The sequence below is a fragment of the Lucilia cuprina genome, chromosome 3 (genome assembly GCF_022045245.1).
Source record: "Lucilia cuprina isolate Lc7/37 chromosome 3, ASM2204524v1, whole genome shotgun sequence".
Classification (NCBI taxonomy): domain Eukaryota; kingdom Metazoa; phylum Arthropoda; class Insecta; order Diptera; family Calliphoridae; genus Lucilia; species Lucilia cuprina.
Genome location: NC_060951.1, coordinates 11,241,545 through 11,259,679, shown reverse-complemented (window position 1 = coordinate 11,259,679; position 18,135 = coordinate 11,241,545). Strand labels below are relative to the sequence as shown.

Below are 18,135 nucleotides of genomic sequence, written 5' to 3'. Positions count from 1 at the left end.
ATTAATAAATACAAAATAAATATGGATTAAATATAATAATAAATAAAAAATAAGTCAACAGAATTTATATATATTAATAAAACAATTAAAAAAAAATTTTTTAATGTTACATGTACTTCATTTCAAATGTTAAATAAAATAACAAATTCTAATTTTTATTTCATAAAAAAACTCCATTTTACAAGATCAAATAGGATTTTCAAAAATTTACTCATTTTCGGTAAGTAAAAATCTAAAATAAGATTCAAACATTTAAGTTTTGAAAAAATTGTAACTTAATTCATTAACCAATAATCGAAAAAAGATATAAAAATATTGCTTCAAAAAAAGGAGAAGGATATCACAAAAAACCTTATGATTTCCGAGTTTTTTATAAGCCTTCATAACTTAGATAAAATCGTAGGATTAAAAGGAACTTTATAAATACATAATTTAACTGAAAAACAAAACCCATAATATAGGTTTTTATTTACTTATTTTATATTTCATCTCAATTTCAAACATTTTTATCCGTTCATTTTGTTCCAATTCCAATTTTTTTAATAGAAATTCATTTTCAAGTCTCATTTTATCCATGTCTAGTTTTTTCATTTCCATCTCTTTCGCCCACTCAAACTTGTCTCTTTCTAATTTTAGTTGCTTTTCCCAAATTTTCGTACGCTCAATTTCTATAGCGCTCAACTTGTTGACGGAATTGTTTTGTGCTATATGTTTTACTTTGTAAACTGGCAATGCCGCAGAGGTTATTGCTTCGTCATCTACTCCAAGTCTCTCATCTCTGAAGTCGTTTGCAGCAGGTAATTCCTCGTAATTTTCTGCAATAATTTCATTTTTGATGTCGATTGCTTCGTGTGAACTGGTATCGAATGCATCGTCACTTACTTCAAGGCTCTCATCTTTGATGTCAATTGCATCTTGTGAAATGTAATTGGCTGCATCGAATGATTTATCTGTTATAGCATAATTTGTTTCCTTACCAAGTATAAATATATCCGATAACTGGTCGTAATGTGGACATATTTTTTGTACTACCTTATCTGTAAAAAAATTTAATTGTAAACTGCTTAAACTTTCCAAGTACAAAACATTTAAGGATTTTCAAAAAACGTTTAAATTTTGTATCAATAGCTTTATTTGGTAATGAGTAATGCGCGTTTAAGAGACTTTCGTATGGGAGCTATGTCCAATTATGTATATAAAGACAAAATTTCAAAATTCTGTATCTATATCATACCTTGCTTCCTGGGCAAGAAGATACCAGTGACAGACAAAGTTAAGTACTTAGGTGTAATCCTCAACCGAAAATTAAAATGGAGACATCACACATGCTGCTTGGGTATAAGTGGTGCCATGTGTACTACTTCAACCAAGGCTCTGAAACGTTGCTAGACATTCCACCCATTGAAACATATTTAAGATATGAGGCGGCGCTTACCGCCGAACGGCTCTTTACTTTATGTGAACCGGTTATAGGACACGTCATCAATGTATACTAGACACATTAGAAGGGTATACACAATCATCCCAGATAGAATGTCTTTGTCAAGCGAAACATTAGAGCAAATACCAGTACCGGATGGCTCTAAATTGGGGGAAAAGGTGGGGCTGGGATTTTATATTGATGATCCAGAAGCAGAAATATACCACCGTTTACCAAATCATAACACAAGCTTCCAGGCAGAAGTACGAGCAATAACGGAATGTGTAAATTGGATTAGAATAAATATGGCATCCACAGCGCTTTATATATTTACCAACAGCCTGAAGGCAATTAGGGCGATATCAGGTGGTAGAACTAAATCAGTTAACCTGACAAACGCAAAACCATTCGACGCAACAAAAGCTAAACTAAAAATATGAGTCAGAGAATCCCATAAGACCTCTTGGAAAAATGAAACAGTGGATCTTATGGGGTGACCCTGATGAGAGCAAGACGAAAAATCTCCTCAAAATGAACAAGTCTAAAGTTAGTATGATGGTACGTATTCTGAGTGGACACACAGGATTACGAGCACATCTATGCAAATGGAAAAATTTCACAGTATTTATTCTCTGAGCAATACTTGTGCCAAACGTTATTTGGGTATCTTAATTTAGTAATGAGTTATGTGCGTTTAAGTGATTTTCGGTAGGGAACCTTGTATGGAAGCTTCGACCAGTTATGGACCGATCCAAAAAAAACTTTTATAGTAGTATTTCATTATATATGAGCATTACTTGTTCCAAACATTATATGGATATCTTAATTAATCAATGAGTTATGTGCGTTTAAGTGATTTTCGGTAGGGTACCTTGTATGGAAGCTACGACCAGTTATGAACCGATCCAAAAAAACTTTCATAGTAGTATTTCATTATATATGAGCATTTCTTGTTTCAAACATTATATGGATATCTTAATTAAGCAATGATGCCTAGGATAATAGTGTATCTTTTGCCAGAATTTCATTAAGTAACGTTGTTTCATTTTTACGTGAGCGTGTTTTATACAGACAGACAGAAGGGCGGACAGACAGACGGATATAGCTAAATCGACTCAGAATTTGATAAGGACACAGAATATATATATACATTGTTGGGTTTCAGATGAATATTTCTAAGTGTTACACAGGGTGTTTCTGTAATTAAAATATATTTACTTTATAAAACATCTTAAATTGGACAATTTTTCGATTAAATACTATATCCTTGCTTTGTTATGACTTCGCTGTATAGAAGTTTTTAAAAGAATATGTGCTTCCTATATAGATTTTTTATGATAAAGAACTTTTCCTTATAACTTAAGTAAGTATATTTTTGTATGTAAAACTTTAATGAAATCAAAGTAATATTATAACGAGATTATTATATCGAAGTTTTACTGTACATATGTATATGATTGTACATTAGAGAGATCCAAAAAACGAATAAGTTTTCACTAATAAACAAAATAAGACCTATCTAAGCTAAATCGAAATTTTTGGACACCGCTTATGTACACATTTTTGTATGTTTTTACCTTTAATGGTAGTTGCACCATCACCATTCTCCATTCTAATACCAGCTTTTCTTCTCCAAGTTTCAGCTTTTTGTAAAGTTCCCTTAAGATAACGAACTTTACACTTTAATATATTCCAATTTGCTTCGATTTTTGTTTCTTCCAACAATTTTTCATAATACATACGGGCTGTTGGTTTCTGTAAAACATCCAACAATCCACTATACTAAATAAATGTTCATGGAATCGCACACCCCAAATCATACCTCAATATTTCGATGAGCCTGCATATAGCTTAACACCTTTTTTATGTCTTCGTCTGTCCATTTCTTTACTTCATTTTCCCTTTTTCTTTTGCGAATTTCATTACGAACTGAAAGAAGAATAAATTTATAATAATAAATTTTGTTTTAAACAAATCTTTTACTTACTAGTGCTCATTTCTTTTAAGTTTAAAAATAGTTAGGTTGTAGTTATTATAATTTAATACAATTTTTTGTGTACGGTTGTCTGTTTATCGGGTTATCTGTACGAAAACAATTACTCAAAAATAACCATGTTTACCATTGTTTATAGATTATGTGGTTATCTATTTATATATGCATATCCAGTGTTGAACAGTTGTACGAATTACAACAACACTTCATAGAGATCTATAGTTGACTTTTTGCAATTTATTGAAAGTCTAGTCTACGACTTTTGTTATATTTGTTCTCTTTTTGAATTTTTTAACTGCAAAAAATTAATTTTGGTTCACAAATTAAAAAATTATTTATTTAAATCTATGCAATTAATTTATGAATTTTTGGTGAGTTTTACATCGGTTCCGATATAAAAAGGTAATACCTATGAATGAGACTTTTTATGGGTTTATATTACAAATAATTAAACCCTTTCATAACGAAATTTGGCAAGGTCATCTAGGTCAAGAGATACAGGTATGTATATTTAAAATCATTTTTAAAATCGAAAGACATAATCGGGGGTTTCAGTCATTCAGTTGTCATTTCAATTATCATGAGTACCAGGGCATAAATATAGCCGCGTTATTAAAACTACACCGTAGCAAACAAATGGAGTTTTATTTTAATACTTTTTGAATATCTATCTACTTTTTCATTTTATTTCGACATTTATTTACAACAGGTCAAAATTGAGCGAATGGCAACTCAAATAAAGTTTTCTTTTACTGGTAACCCTGGCCCGACAAGTTACTTTCAAAAAAAGTTTTTCTTTCAAGTTTATAATACCATTCGTAATTCAGCTCTGGGTGGAGGAAGGCCGTCGTGCGTCGGTGTCATTATCGTTTAAAGGGAATCAGGTAGTTATTTTTGATCTGCGTTCGAGAGTTAAACGTTTCAAACCGCATTGAACAAAGTGTGGCGTGGTATAATTGTACCGAGTTATGGCATTCGAAGGAAACTTTTGATTTTTGTGTGTGAGAGGAAGAGAAGAAAATATCAACCATCTCTTTCTCCCACACACCAAATCAAAAGTTTCTCAACAAAGGTTTCCTAGTGTGAACCAGGTCTTAAGTAACTTTAAAGTCAAACAAATTTTTATTCCAAGCTGCTTGTCAGAATCCTTTTGAGACTGCTGCTCTGAAACAGTGGCCAAATTTCAAAGAAATCTTTTAACTTTAAAAGTAAAAAAATATCGAACACGCGAATTTTGAAAATAATTTTTAAATTGTATAAATTAAACCAAAGTATTTTATGTTCTGTTTTAAATTTTATTGAAACGTTTGTTCATTTTCTCGACTATTTTTGAGTTATAAACTTAAAATTGACTTGATTACAACTTAACTTACAAAATCCTGTAGGATATTCATGATCGATTAATAATGAAAACTAAAATATGATTTTGTATGTATTTTCCAACAAATGAGTATTTAATGGTTTATTAAGCATTTCGTATAGTTTATTGCTATTTATAACAGGGATTTCTAGTTTTTCTTTTGGTTTTAATTTGGCTTTTTGATTTGTGTTTTTATAAGCTTTTCTTAAAGTTCTGAACACTACATAAATTAATGCTTATTTAACATTTAAAAATACTCTTATATAAAACTTATTTTATAACAAAGTCTTTTATTTATATAGGCCTATAAATTGTGCATTTAACTTACAAGTACATACAATTGTATTCATCTTTAAATCACCACGACTATAAGCAAACGAGTATTTCTTAATAAATATTTTATCACCATCTTTATCCCTTTATCTTTTAACTAATAAACGAACGGCCAAACAGAATTTTGCAAACAGTTTTCCATAGTAGATTTTTTACATAGCGTATTAAATGTACGATCTCTGGGAAAACCCAATATTTCACGTTCTTCATAGATGCGATAGGTAAATGTACTCTCGTAGGTACCGATAAAGAAATGAGCATGTGAACATATTATTTGATCTATGATGGCAATGCCACCATCTTTAATTAGAGATTTCTGATATAGATTCTCTGCGGAGAAACGAACAACACGATAGCGTGGAATGTATGATTTCAGATTTTTAATTTCAAACGCTGTAGCGTCCGTTGCTAGAAACACTGTGGTGAGATTGTGATTTTGTAAATAGTATTTGATTTGTAGCGCGGATGATTTTAATGTAGGTGTGGTTTTTTCACGGCCATATAAGAAATCTCCACGCCTTAAGTGAACACACAAGTATGGACCTCCCAAAGCTTTGCCTTTATGTTTGGGAGTTTCATATTCCCACATAGGTGGTCTTTGCACATTATCTACTTTATCATAACTATTGAAATTAGACAGACGAAAATCCGCCGCAATTTTCATAAGATTGTCTGCAAAACGCATAGAACGGCGGGCTCTCCAAAATTCTCGATCAGCCCAGTGTTCATGTAGAACTATTTCAGCGTTTAAAATGGCTGTAACTTTAGGCAGATTATCGTTTTCAAAACCTTTTGTTATACGATTAATAACTTGTTTTAAAAGGGTTGCACTACCCTGATAATTGACGCATTGTATTTTCGGCTCTTTTATCCAAAGGGGATATTCTTTCAAAAATGATCCCTGTAATATATGGGGATTTTCGGGACACTCATTGCTTAGTTCCCATTTATCTCTAAACACGCCATTTTCAAACATATCTTTAAAATGTCTTAACTGTAACACTTTGTGCACTGCTAAGCCAAAAGTTTCTTCTACTCCGAAAGTTTTATATTCTGCTAGAAATTCTGGAAAATCCATAACAGGTGCATAACGTTTTAAACTTTCTATATTGAAAAAATTTTCCCAAGGTACATTATCCTGTTCTATATGATGAGACTTCCAGTGGTACAATCTACGCCAAGGTGGTAAAACAATACGAACATTTTCGTAACCAGGTGTTGCTTGTAAATGACGCATGAAAACGGCTAAACGTATATAAACATCGCGACGTAAATTGAATCCTTCCGGAGGATTTACATCGTACAGCAAATATATGGCATTATTTTTATTTTCTGTTGTAAATGGACAGTGGGGTGGTTGAGGCTGTTTAGATATAAATTTCAGCCATTTATCAAATCCCAAACATGTAGGTTTAGTTGCATTTCCAATGTTCACAAATATTAACAATAAGACAACTAAGCACCCCTCTATTCTAATCATTTTAGTTATTTTAACTAAATTTAAAACATTGGAAATTACTATAGTTGAGTTTTTCCGGTTACAATTTCATGAAGAGAAGTGATAAGAATTGTACACAACAGCTGGTTAATGTTTGTTTACATTTTTTCTTATCTATTACATACACTGAACATACCCACATAAATAGAGATGCCAATACGTGTCTAATTGTAGTCGCTGCGTTTACTTCAAACCAGCTTGTGTATTTTAAATGGGAAGTGCAGTTGATGTCAATTCTGTCGACTGCGACAAAAATAAAATTCTGCTAGAATTTTTGGCGCCAAAATGTTTTCTGCATTTTTTTTGGCAAAAAAACCCTGCTGTTGTATGTATGTATGAAAAAATCTAAAAAGACAGAAATAATCATGATAAAAATATTTTTATCATGCCCTAAACCTATGGCTTTCAAATGTAGATTTAATAATAGAATTCGACAAAAAAACTTGGTTAGAACCAAAACCTATATTTATTAAACCTAAAATTAAGAAACACAATCAATTTTCTCTTTAAGAAAATCAATTTTTAGTAATACATCATTCCAAAAGTTTAGCATTGAGATATAATTATGGTAGAATTTAAAAACAAATACTTTAAATTATGGAGAACTTGGTCCTTAATTGACCCAAACCCGCGTTAAGTCTCTATTCCGAAAATCACGCAGACGTTTTTACTAATCATCAAAATCCATATACATATGACCACATCCGAAATACAGCTCTTTCTTCTTACGTACTTGTAAAAAGTACGGGAACAGAAAAAACTAAATTTCTCTTTCAATAAATAACAACTTTTGTGCTTGCTGTGATTTTTGTTATAAACAATATATTTGCTTTCAAAATCCTACTTTCTGATCACGGATTCCGCTTTTATTAAAATCGTTGAAAATTTAAAAACTGAACGTAGTTGAAAACAGAAAATATTTGTCGGCGAATGGCTCTGTTGGTGTAGCCGGAAAACAGGATGCATTTAAAAGGTGAAGTCAATGCAACAGCTGTTTCATGGAGCACTTATAAGGTGAAGTCAATTCAACAGCTGATTGTTATTTTTTTTTAATTAAAGTTGTATACAACTGTCAATATGTACAGTCGTATACAACATTAAGTTACCAGATGCAGAAAAAAAGTAATTTATTTTCATAGGTATTAATTTAGTTTTCAGGATACCGAAATAATTTACATTTATAATTTAAAGAGTAATTGTTTATATCTTCATAATCAATTTAAACGGTTTTCATGAAAACCGTTAATAAGTTATTAAAAAGTATTTCTATGGTATAGTGTTGGTTTACGTGAAAGTTCACTACGCGAACTGTCAAGTAGAATTAATGTCATCAGTCGTCAGATGTTGTATTTGTAGTATTAGATCCAGCCCGTAGCTGTAAGAAATCTGAGGATATCATTAAGCCTAAACTCATATATCTCATTAAGGTTAGATATGAAGTGATTGCCAGAGCAGGGTATTCACAGAGGAGATGGAAGACCGTTCCTTCCTTTTTCCCTGTCTTTGCAACAGCGACAATGATCACTGAAAGGGAGACTAAGGCGACTTGCCTGTCTGCCTATTACCCAATGTCCTGTTATTGCTGCTATCAGCCTCGAAATGTTCCGCCTACTTCGGTTCATAAGGTGTCTTCGTTTCTCATTGGTATATTTTAAAACGCATTTAAAACATTATTATTTTAATGAATTATAAATTCATTATGGCAATGGTAATAAAAAGATGCACACATGTTCTAAATTTGCTTCTTTTAATATATATTTGTTTTATGTGGAGAAATTTTGGGCATGTGGGATTTTCGTTATTTACGCTATATATTCAAAAGGCCTCTCTGGCAACATATACACTTTTTGACATAAGTATACAACTTTTATTGTTTTTGTAGAATTGACTTCACCTTCTTATTCCATCATGCCGGAAATTTTATTATTTGTTGACTGGTTTAGTTAATAGTGTGATATTTTATTTAAAATTATTAAATTAAAAAGTATTAATTAAAACGAGATGTTTATACGACCTATTCATCATATTCGAGCGCTACAAAGACTGCAAACTTTGTCACAGAGATTGTCTACACAAGCGGTCATTAACCGTAGTTATGCAACCTTTGAGGATATTTGTGGGAGACGATCAACAGTGCTGCATGCAAAACCAATATTATCGTATACATCTTGCATACGTTATGCCAGTCAACAAGCTAAACCTGTGGAACATGCTGAAAGATCTTTAAAATATGGTTTTGAACATGTTATGGGTAAATTGGAGTCATCTTATCAGTGGAATGGTTTCATAGGCATTGATCAATTACAACCTTTAATGGATGTACTTAAAGCAAATCCTAATTTAAAGTTGACCCACGAACAAGGATTATTTCTTTTGAATTTATGTGGCTGCGAAATGCCCTCACTGACGGCTGACGAACGCCTTTTATATTTCCAAAATATTTGGCAGTTTTTACAACAAACCAATCAGATTACAAAAGAACATTATCACACTATGTTGCAAGTTTTTCAATTCAATCGGGCTCCTTTAAAAGACTATAAAATATTGTTGCAAGAATATGAAAAACATAACGGCTCACCAAATGAAATTTTGTCACAACTGCTGGAAGTATCTGGGGCTAATGGAGATGTTAAATTGACCACCGAACTTTTATCGGAAATGCGTTCCTTACAAATGGCTCTTACAGAACACGATTTCAATTCTCTGCTGTTAGCTCATGCTCGGGCCAAAGATATGAGCGGTTGCCAAACAGTTCAAGATAGTATGCATGCCGCAGGTTTGTCTATAAGTACTGAAACACAATCAACCTTAATTGTGGCTTATATGGAAAATGAAGATGAAGCAAAAGCATCAAATATATTGCTACAATATCATGGACAATTTAAGTCGTATCAGGTGATAAAAATGTTGCAAAGCATAACGGCATGTTCGAAAATTTCTCAAGAATTTATTAGCCAATTAGTGAAAGAGTTTAAGGCGGACTATCTTAAAGGGCCAGAAGTACCAATATCGCTACGAAGAATATGTGTGGAGTTATTACACAATAAGTAAGTATTTTAAATTACTTACATAAGTTATTCAGAAAACTCTAGGTAAAAATAAATTAAAAAATCGGTGTATCTTATTGCACAAAATGCATATACGTAGTGCATAAAATTAAAATGAAATTGCAACGTAAAATCTTGCAGCTACAATTAATAAATACTTTAACAATTGTCCATTGCAGCAAACTGGATTATGCTCTCTGCATAATTGATACTTTACCAAAGCCTAATTTCCAAGAAAATCAAGATATTGATACATATGGAGTATTTCTGTTGCACGCACTTTTTAGAGCCGACTGTGAACTAACGAAAATCATAGAAATTGCCACTCGACTAGAAGATACTAATAAAAACACGCGTGCTCTGCATGTAGCTGCGGAAATTGCGCTAAAGCGTAATCCACCTATGGCTTTACCCATACTTGAGGCTTTAGTGAAACGAGAACAACCGCTTAGGCCACACTATTTTTGGCCTTTAATGATGTATAACTTCAGAAGACACAACGAATCGGGCATATTGCGTACATTGAAAATTATGCAAGATTTTAAAGTTGAATGTGATCATCAAACGATAGTGCAATATGTTCTACCCAGATTATCGATTATTCTAACAAATCCTCAAGTGGCTCTTAAGCAATTGGAAGATGCTGGCCTAAAGACATCTTTGGTGCTAACGCCAATTGTTTCTCACATGTTGACGCAGAACAAATGGTTTGATGTTACCCCTCTCGTCGAAGCCTATACGACTAAAATAAATACTGCAGAACTAATTGCACCGCTATGCAGTGTTGCTGTTCATGTGCGAGCCACCAAAAGATATCATCAATTTGCCAAATTGCTTAATGCTTTATCGAATAAAAATATCGATCAAAAACAGGATTTCATAGGACAATTTTTGATTGAACTATTATCAACTCAACCACGTATGCTAGGGGATCTTTTTAGCATACAGCGTTTATTAAACGAAATGCAAAAAATTGGTTTGCATATATCGCCAGCAGCAGTAACAACTCTACAAACTCTATTAACAACCAACAATTCTGAACCTTCAGATGTTTCGACGACAATAAATCAAAGATTAAAAGAAATGACAAAACGAAATTTAGTTCTAGCCAACAGTACAGAAGATGGTTCCGTAATGTCATCTTCATTTATAAAACATCCTCGTGATATGAATATTGATGAATTAGAATGTCATTTAGTAGAATTGGAGTCGAAACAAATGAATACTCGTGGTGTACTCAGACGTTTGCTGCAGGTTTGTGTACGAGACAACCGTTTGGAACGTGCTGTAGAAATCAAAAACAAATGCGATAAGTTAAAGGTGCAGACTAGTCCTGGTATGCTGGCAAGCATATTTGAAATGTATACAAAATTGGGCGATCTCGCTAAAGCACAAGAAAGTCTTAAAGTTTTGCAACAAACCTATCCTGGTAGGTGTTCAGTATTAAGTGTTAATTATTTCCATTATTAAATGCTATCTTTTATAAAACTTTTAGGATTCCAAATTGATGAACACAAACATGTGGATTTTGCAACCCTTTTAGTTAAATGTGGTCAGCTGGACACTGCGAAGAAGTTGTTGGAAGAGCGCTCACTTAAACACCAGATAATAGGCGGAGATTATATTTTGAAAAATGTATGGAATTTGCTAACAAATGTGGCTCACTTAGCAGCCATTTCTAAAGATCTTCCTAATGAACGTAATCTCACGCGCGAGACTTATGCATTTTTACAAAAATTGGGTTACTGCCGTACCCACAATGCCATATTAGGACCTATAGTCCGAGAACGTTTACTGAGGGGTGACCTCAACGGTGCCATAATGGAATTCAAACAATTGGCACAACAATTCAAACATACGCCCCTACAATTTGAATTACTTTCCCTTATAGTGCGTTTGTGCAATGGCGATGAGGAACTATCTAAAAAATATAACTGTAGTCCCGAGGAGGCACAAAAACTCTTGGGTGATATAACTGAAATAATCACTAAAATTCATGGTGTTGTTAATATGAATAGTGGTCTCCTGTTGGCATTTGCTGAATCCGGCTCTGATAATCAATTGAGACGTCTTTTAATAAATCCCGAATTCCGTATTAATGAAGAACTTCTTTTGCGTAATTGTGAACATTTGGGCCAGGAAGGTGCTGTTCGTACGTTGTTGCGTTTGGCGCGTGGTGCACGTGGTTTAAATCGTGTCATCAATGAGCAAAATATTTACAATATGCTATTGAATAACTTTGCTAAAGCGAATAATTATGAAGCAGCTGTTAAACTTTACAATCTGTTAGAAGAAGACGATGAATTAAAGGTGTCACAAGAATTTCTACGAAATATAGTTAAACTTTTGAAAGTAAATAATATTGAAATACCCAGTAATATTGCTCTAAGAGCACGTGTTGTTTAAGCGTTAAATAATTAATTGTTTTGCTTTAAAATTATTTTTAGTAATTTTGATTTTTTACATATTTTATTGTAAACATTAAATGAAAAATAAACGAAAAGAATTAATTGTAAAGAAATTTCTTAATATAAATTCGGACTTTTAAAAGTCTAATGCGGTTTGATTAACTAGTATAATGGGTAATTTTATCGAGATGTTTAAACCAATGACAATGACGAATGAGTTCCTACATGAGGAAACGATGGTCCTCCCAGTCAAGGAACATAATGTCATGCTGACTAAACAGTTCCTCCTGGGATGTCACCGGAGGAGTCATTCCAACTTTAACATCACACAGTTGGATGCTACCCCGAGGCATGTCAGGAAGGACATTCGTGTATACAAAGAGAGCATACGAAGTTATGTTCAGGATCCCTTAGATTGGACTTCGTATACAGCAGCTTTGAACGACATTAATAGAGACACCATCCATACCGCGGTTTCAGGTTGCCGCATGAATGTCGTTCTTGAAGGTCGCACACCGCCCATAGCAGAAATAGAAAAAAACCTGCCCCGGAAAACAAGAGTTGCTCTGGCACAACTGAGATCGGGATGGACAAACAGGCTCAACGCCTACTGGTCCCGCATAGACCGAGCCGTCCCCAATATATGCCCAGCTCGTGAACAGGGTCCTCATGATACCCACGACACATTCAACTGTCCAGCCCACCCTACTTCACTTAGCCCAATGGATTTATGGACTAACCCTATTGGAGTAGCCCAATTTCTTGGCTTGTTTAGTTTCAGCTGTTACAACTACAACAACAAATGTGTTCTTCCCTATTTCAAATTGTTTGACACTAAGTTTACCTTGATTCTGCAATAGTTTTCGTCAAATATGTAATAATTGGAAAAAACAAATTATTTTTATTTTGGTTTTAATTAATATAGTTTTTCATTTTTATTTAATTATTTTTAATTTAATGCATTTATCATTTATGTATTTAGCAATATTAATTTCTATTATTATATATTTTTTAATTTTTATTTACTTTCTTTGTGTTTGTTTATTTTTAATTAATAAATTATTTTTTCTTTAATATTTAAATTACTAACTATATCTTAGACATAAACATAAATATAAATCATTTTTATTTAGTTTTTTTTTAATCTTATTTAGATATTTACATTTTGAATAATTAAAATAAAACTGAATATGTTTAAAACAAATAAACAACCAAACATAAGCTTCTTTATTAATATAACAAAAAATTACTTTTATTTTTAACAAAATTCTTAATGGAAAAGCAAAAAAATGAAGAAATTAAGAATTAATAAAAAATACAACAAATCTATAATCCATAGACCATTAAATTTCTCCATCACATCAAACTTTTGAGATATCATGTCATAAAATTTGAAAAGTCCATATGTTTTGTTATACTATTTGAAAGCCTAATATTACGACTTTAAAATAAGGATTTAAACTCTAAAATGTTTGATTATTTCTTTGAGACCATAAACTAAAGCTTTATATGTAAATGTATTCATAACATTTCACACAAAACTCCTTTTTGAGTTGTTTAAATATCTTTTATATAGCCCGAGATATCAACCGATGAAATATTTGTCATAAAATAACAATAACGCTTAAAGCTTTAATTTAACATATCTCGAAGAGGAAAGTTTAAACTTTTAGGCGATATTGGTTATCGTCTAAAGGTATATTTTTTAATCTTTAATCTTCAGTATATATGTGATATGACGAAGACATTCTTAGGTAAAGCTTTACTCTTTAGAAAAGTATAACTTGATCTCTGGCTTTCGACTTTTTTCATATTGTTTTCAAGTTTTCGTTAATTTCATATTATATTTAGAGCTGTCTTCTTCTTGTGTGTAACACATGTTGCGGATGGATCGGACTCAAGAGGAGGTTATTGTAGAATGTTTCCCTTTTTGTTTGATTTGTTTATTTGTATGTAGGTATATAATAGCAATTGGGTCGTATACTTAAATTAAGGCGTATGCAGCTACGACAAGGTCGGGGCAAAAGAGACGAACAGCTGTCTCAGAATAGTTTTGGTTTTTTGGTTTCAGTGTTTCATGTATTTGTAGTTTTATCTTTTGTTTAGTGTTTGTTTCTGTGTCTGGTAAGTAGGTTTGGAACTGCCTAAGGTCTACACATGCCAAGCTAGCAGGAAACCTCGCCAGAAATACAGAAATGCATTGTTTTGATTAAATTTAAATTTATGTTTATATTAATTAATCTGACAATTAATTGACATTTTAATTGCCAACTTAAAAACCCGCTCAAAATTTTAAAAAAATGTTACTTTACGCGAAATTTTTTGGGGTTTTAATTAGGATGGCGGTGCATTAAGCACTCATATTGCCAGGTTATCCCACGTTTGTCCAGAGAAAACCCCACCAAACGACCTATGTATATAGTTTGAGTATCCGGACTTTATTTCATCAAAAGTACTAATGGTCTCCACCAGAAAAAATTTTTAGATTTTTAATGGTCTCCACCAGTATATATTTGAGTTTAAATGGTCTCCACCAGGTTATATCGTGAGTATTTTATGGTCTCCACCAGTTAAAAACATAACCTCATTCTGAGGTAAAACGAGAGAACGCGTTTAATGAAGACAACGCATAACTTAGAACAGTCGAAAGCCCAGCAACAAGCACAAGCCTGACCGTCCTAAGGAAATAAAAACGATGACGGGAGAGTTGTTCCCCAACTCAGATCTGAATTACAACTGATTTTACGCGAAATTACGTTTTTTTTGTAATTGGTAATATTTATAGTATGCCTAAACGTATGCAATACTTTTAAAATAAACGGATATTGAAAACTACATTTTACAGTAAGTACATATACATGTACATATGTTTGCATAAACATACATAAATAAATATAGTTACCAAAGTATGTAGTCTTTTCATCCGAACTACATAGTAACTCGAAGTGCTTCAAATTCAAGTGAAAAACCTATAAATTTTACATTAGCGTGTCATTGAAGAGATGTTCTTAGTTTAAGAAGCATATATGTATTTGGATGTCGAAAATAAAACACATTCTCTTAATGACACTATTATGAAAATGTCACCGATTTTTCACCAAAACTTAATGTACTTCAAATATGTTATTTGTAATGAGTTTTCTCTTTTCTTATTTTTAACTGGATTTTTAGTTGTAAGGAAATATTTGATTTATAAAAGTAAAAAGTATGTAATCGCATTTTTAGACGTGATAAGATGAAGTTTGTAAAGTATGACATTAATAATTTTTTGCTGGATAGCGTGTCATTGGGAAGAATATTGTTCAATTTTGACAACTTTGAACTACATCTAATCTTATTTTTAAAAGTAAAAAATTCAATATTTAGATGTTAAAATAAACCACATTCTTTTAATGTCATGCTTATGATATACTTCAACTTTTTTACATCTCTTTCCTCACTTTTATGTGGGTTTTCATTTGTTAAGAAGTATTTCGTTTATAAAGGCGAAAAATATGTTATCGCATTTTTAGATGTGATAAAGATGTCGTATGTAAAGCGTGACATCATTTTTTGCTGGGTTTGAGAACATATGTCACGACTGTGTAGTATGTAGTTGTGAAACAACCTCCTTAAAATTGGCAAACTTTGGCTTATTATGGAATTAACATTTTATCAGAATGAAATTCAGAAAAAGTAAATACGGAATTATTAATTTATAAACAAAATTAATGTTCTATGAACTGTACCCAGTTATGAAAATTAACTGTTTATAAAAAAAAAAATTAATGTTCTATGAACTGAACCCTGCAATTCGGTTAGACAGTCCCGAACTACCTATTTATCTTATCTTTTAGGATTACTTCTAGTGACTAGCTGTTTTAAAATGTGCTAGGAGAAAGTCCATCATCGTCACCCCATAGATTACGAAGAGAGCAAAAAGCTAAAGTTTGTATTTTAAATATCCACTCGATTGTCTTCACCCTTATTTACAAAGAATGCATCCGTGACAAAAGATGAAATAGAGCCAAACAGGAGGTTAGACGTATATAGATGAAAATAACTGTATTTTCGGATGCATTGACTCTTTGTCAAACATTTAGGTACAAATTCAGAATCTCTAAGTACATTTGTGTCGTTGCTTAAAAATAAATTTTAGAAATTTTCCAAAAGTTTGGAATGCAATACTGTGTTGCATCAAATGCGCAGTTCAAAAATGAATCATATAAATATTTTTTTATTTATTTTACCATTTACACTTTTTTATTAATGAAGATTTTCTTCAACAACATCGCAGTCTAAACACAGATGTAGTTCAGTGATGAAAAGATTCTGAAACGAATTCTAAGTTTTTTTTTTTTTCGAATTTGAAGTTTTGAACTAACTTTTTGTTTGTTATTGTTATGATTGGCATAAATGTTGGGAACAAATTTAAAAATTATGTAAAACTAGAGGTTGTACATGATATTTAATTCACTTCTAAACTGCATTTCGTTTACGTTTCACACATTCCAACTGAAAACGGAATCATAAGAGAAAGAGAGAATATTTCATTGCATTTTGTTACAACGTATTAGTGCCAAAGAATCATTTCTTTGAAAAATCTTTAGAAATGTTTCCAAATCACAAAAATGAGGTTGTTCCCACGACAATCGGTTCTTCGCACCGGAAAGACTCAGAGTTCAACGAACAACGACCAAGGATTGTCAACACAGAAGCACCGACTTTACACGTGTCGCTGCTACAAAAACAACAAATTGAGGTGGAGAATTAATTGCAACATTACAAGTATTTGTTGTTCAAGAATCTTAGGTTAGGTTAGGTATTCAGGCTGCAAAGACGCACACTTGGGTCCTGTTGGTCCCTTTGTGATACCTGTAAAGATGATAAAATATAAAAGAAAGAGGGTAGAGGATAGAAGAAGATAGTTTAGGATTAAGTCATAGAATAGAAATTGAAGTGGAGGAGAAGATTGAGAGGTCTGTCCTTGCGGACTAGTGAGTGCCTTAATTATGGCTTGGTGGTCCTAAAACCAGTTACTGTGCCTGATGAAGGCATTTATGTTATCCAGTCCTAGATTGGATAGTTCTGACAAGTCATCAAATAGTCGTTTTCCTAGATATACGGATCGAGTGTCCGCTAGCGCCGGGCATTGACAGAGAAGATGTTCGATGGATTCTTCCTCCTCTTCGTCTTGACAACTTCTACAGAAGTCGTTGTGGGGAATTCCAAGTCTTCTTGCATGGTTTCCCAATGAGATATGCCCCGTAATGACAGCAACAAGGTTGCTGATATGAGGGCGGTTTAGTTGTAGAAGATATGACGTGCGTTTACTGTCCAAGTTTGGCCATATCTTCCTTGTATTGATACAAGTTGGTTCATTACGCCATCTTGTCTGAGAAATTTCATAGAACTTTCCATCTATTATGGTCTTGCAAGCTTTTAGCGGTATTCCGCAAAAGATGTCTATGTCTCTGTCGGACATTGAGGCTCCTAGTTTCAAGAATCTTGGCATTAGTGAAGTATTTCTGAACAAGTTTGGTTAAAAAATAAAAAAAAAAAATAAAATTATTAAAAAAAATAAAATTTTACATATTCCATAGAAAAGTTGAATTTTATTTGTATTTTTTTTATATAAATTAAAATAAAAACTAAAAGAAATTCAATTTCGTACTCAAATAAATAATAATCAAAATCAAAGAATTTACATTATCAAAAAAAAAAAAAAAAAAAGAGAAAAAGAAAAAAAAAAAACAAAAACATATTCAGTTACATATTTAAATAAGGACTTTGTTTTATTATATAAATAATTTTATAATATTAATTTTTGTTTATTATTAATTTAGTATAATAATAATTATAATGTAGGATTATTATCGAGTATAAGCATTAGTTTAAGAAAATCTAGCAAAGGTTTGTATTAATTTTTTTATTAAAAAAAATTTATGAATATATGTTAAATATATATTTTCTTTTAGTTTATTTTTGTTAATCTTATTCTTTTGTTAATATTTATTTTTTTATCTTTTTGTTTTGATTGTTACACATACATATCTACATGACTATTAATTTTATTAATATTATTTTAGGACATTAA

General features: G+C 31.9%; 3 protein-coding genes across 3 annotated transcripts; 1 reads left to right on the top strand and 2 right to left on the bottom strand.

Annotated features, from left to right (window-relative positions):
• Positions 1-116: 116 nt before the first annotated feature.
• On the bottom strand, positions 117-3,564 carry LOC124418898. The gene is made up of 4 exons (XM_046946760.1): positions 3,408-3,564; positions 3,243-3,349; positions 2,998-3,175; positions 117-1,037 (listed from the first exon to the last, which is right to left on the bottom strand). Exons 1-4 carry the CDS (start codon positions 3,415-3,417, stop codon positions 466-468), a joined length of 867 nt encoding a protein of 288 aa, XP_046802716.1. The 5' UTR covers positions 3,418-3,564; the 3' UTR covers positions 117-465.
• A 1,273-nt stretch (positions 3,565-4,837) lies between these two features.
• LOC111684700 (GDP-fucose protein O-fucosyltransferase 2) lies at positions 4,838-6,696 on the bottom strand. The gene has a single exon (XM_023446916.2). It carries the CDS (start codon positions 6,584-6,586, stop codon positions 5,204-5,206), a length of 1,383 nt encoding a protein of 460 aa, XP_023302684.2. The 5' UTR covers positions 6,587-6,696; the 3' UTR covers positions 4,838-5,203.
• A 1,793-nt stretch (positions 6,697-8,489) lies between these two features.
• On the top strand, positions 8,490-12,192 carry LOC111684698 (leucine-rich PPR motif-containing protein, mitochondrial). The gene is made up of 3 exons (XM_023446914.2): positions 8,490-9,651; positions 9,831-11,080; positions 11,147-12,192. The coding sequence occupies exons 1-3, from the start codon at positions 8,606-8,608 to the stop codon at positions 12,055-12,057; spliced, it is 3,207 nt and encodes a 1,068-aa protein (XP_023302682.2). The 5' UTR covers positions 8,490-8,605; the 3' UTR covers positions 12,058-12,192.
• Positions 12,193-18,135: the final 5,943 nt, after the last annotated feature.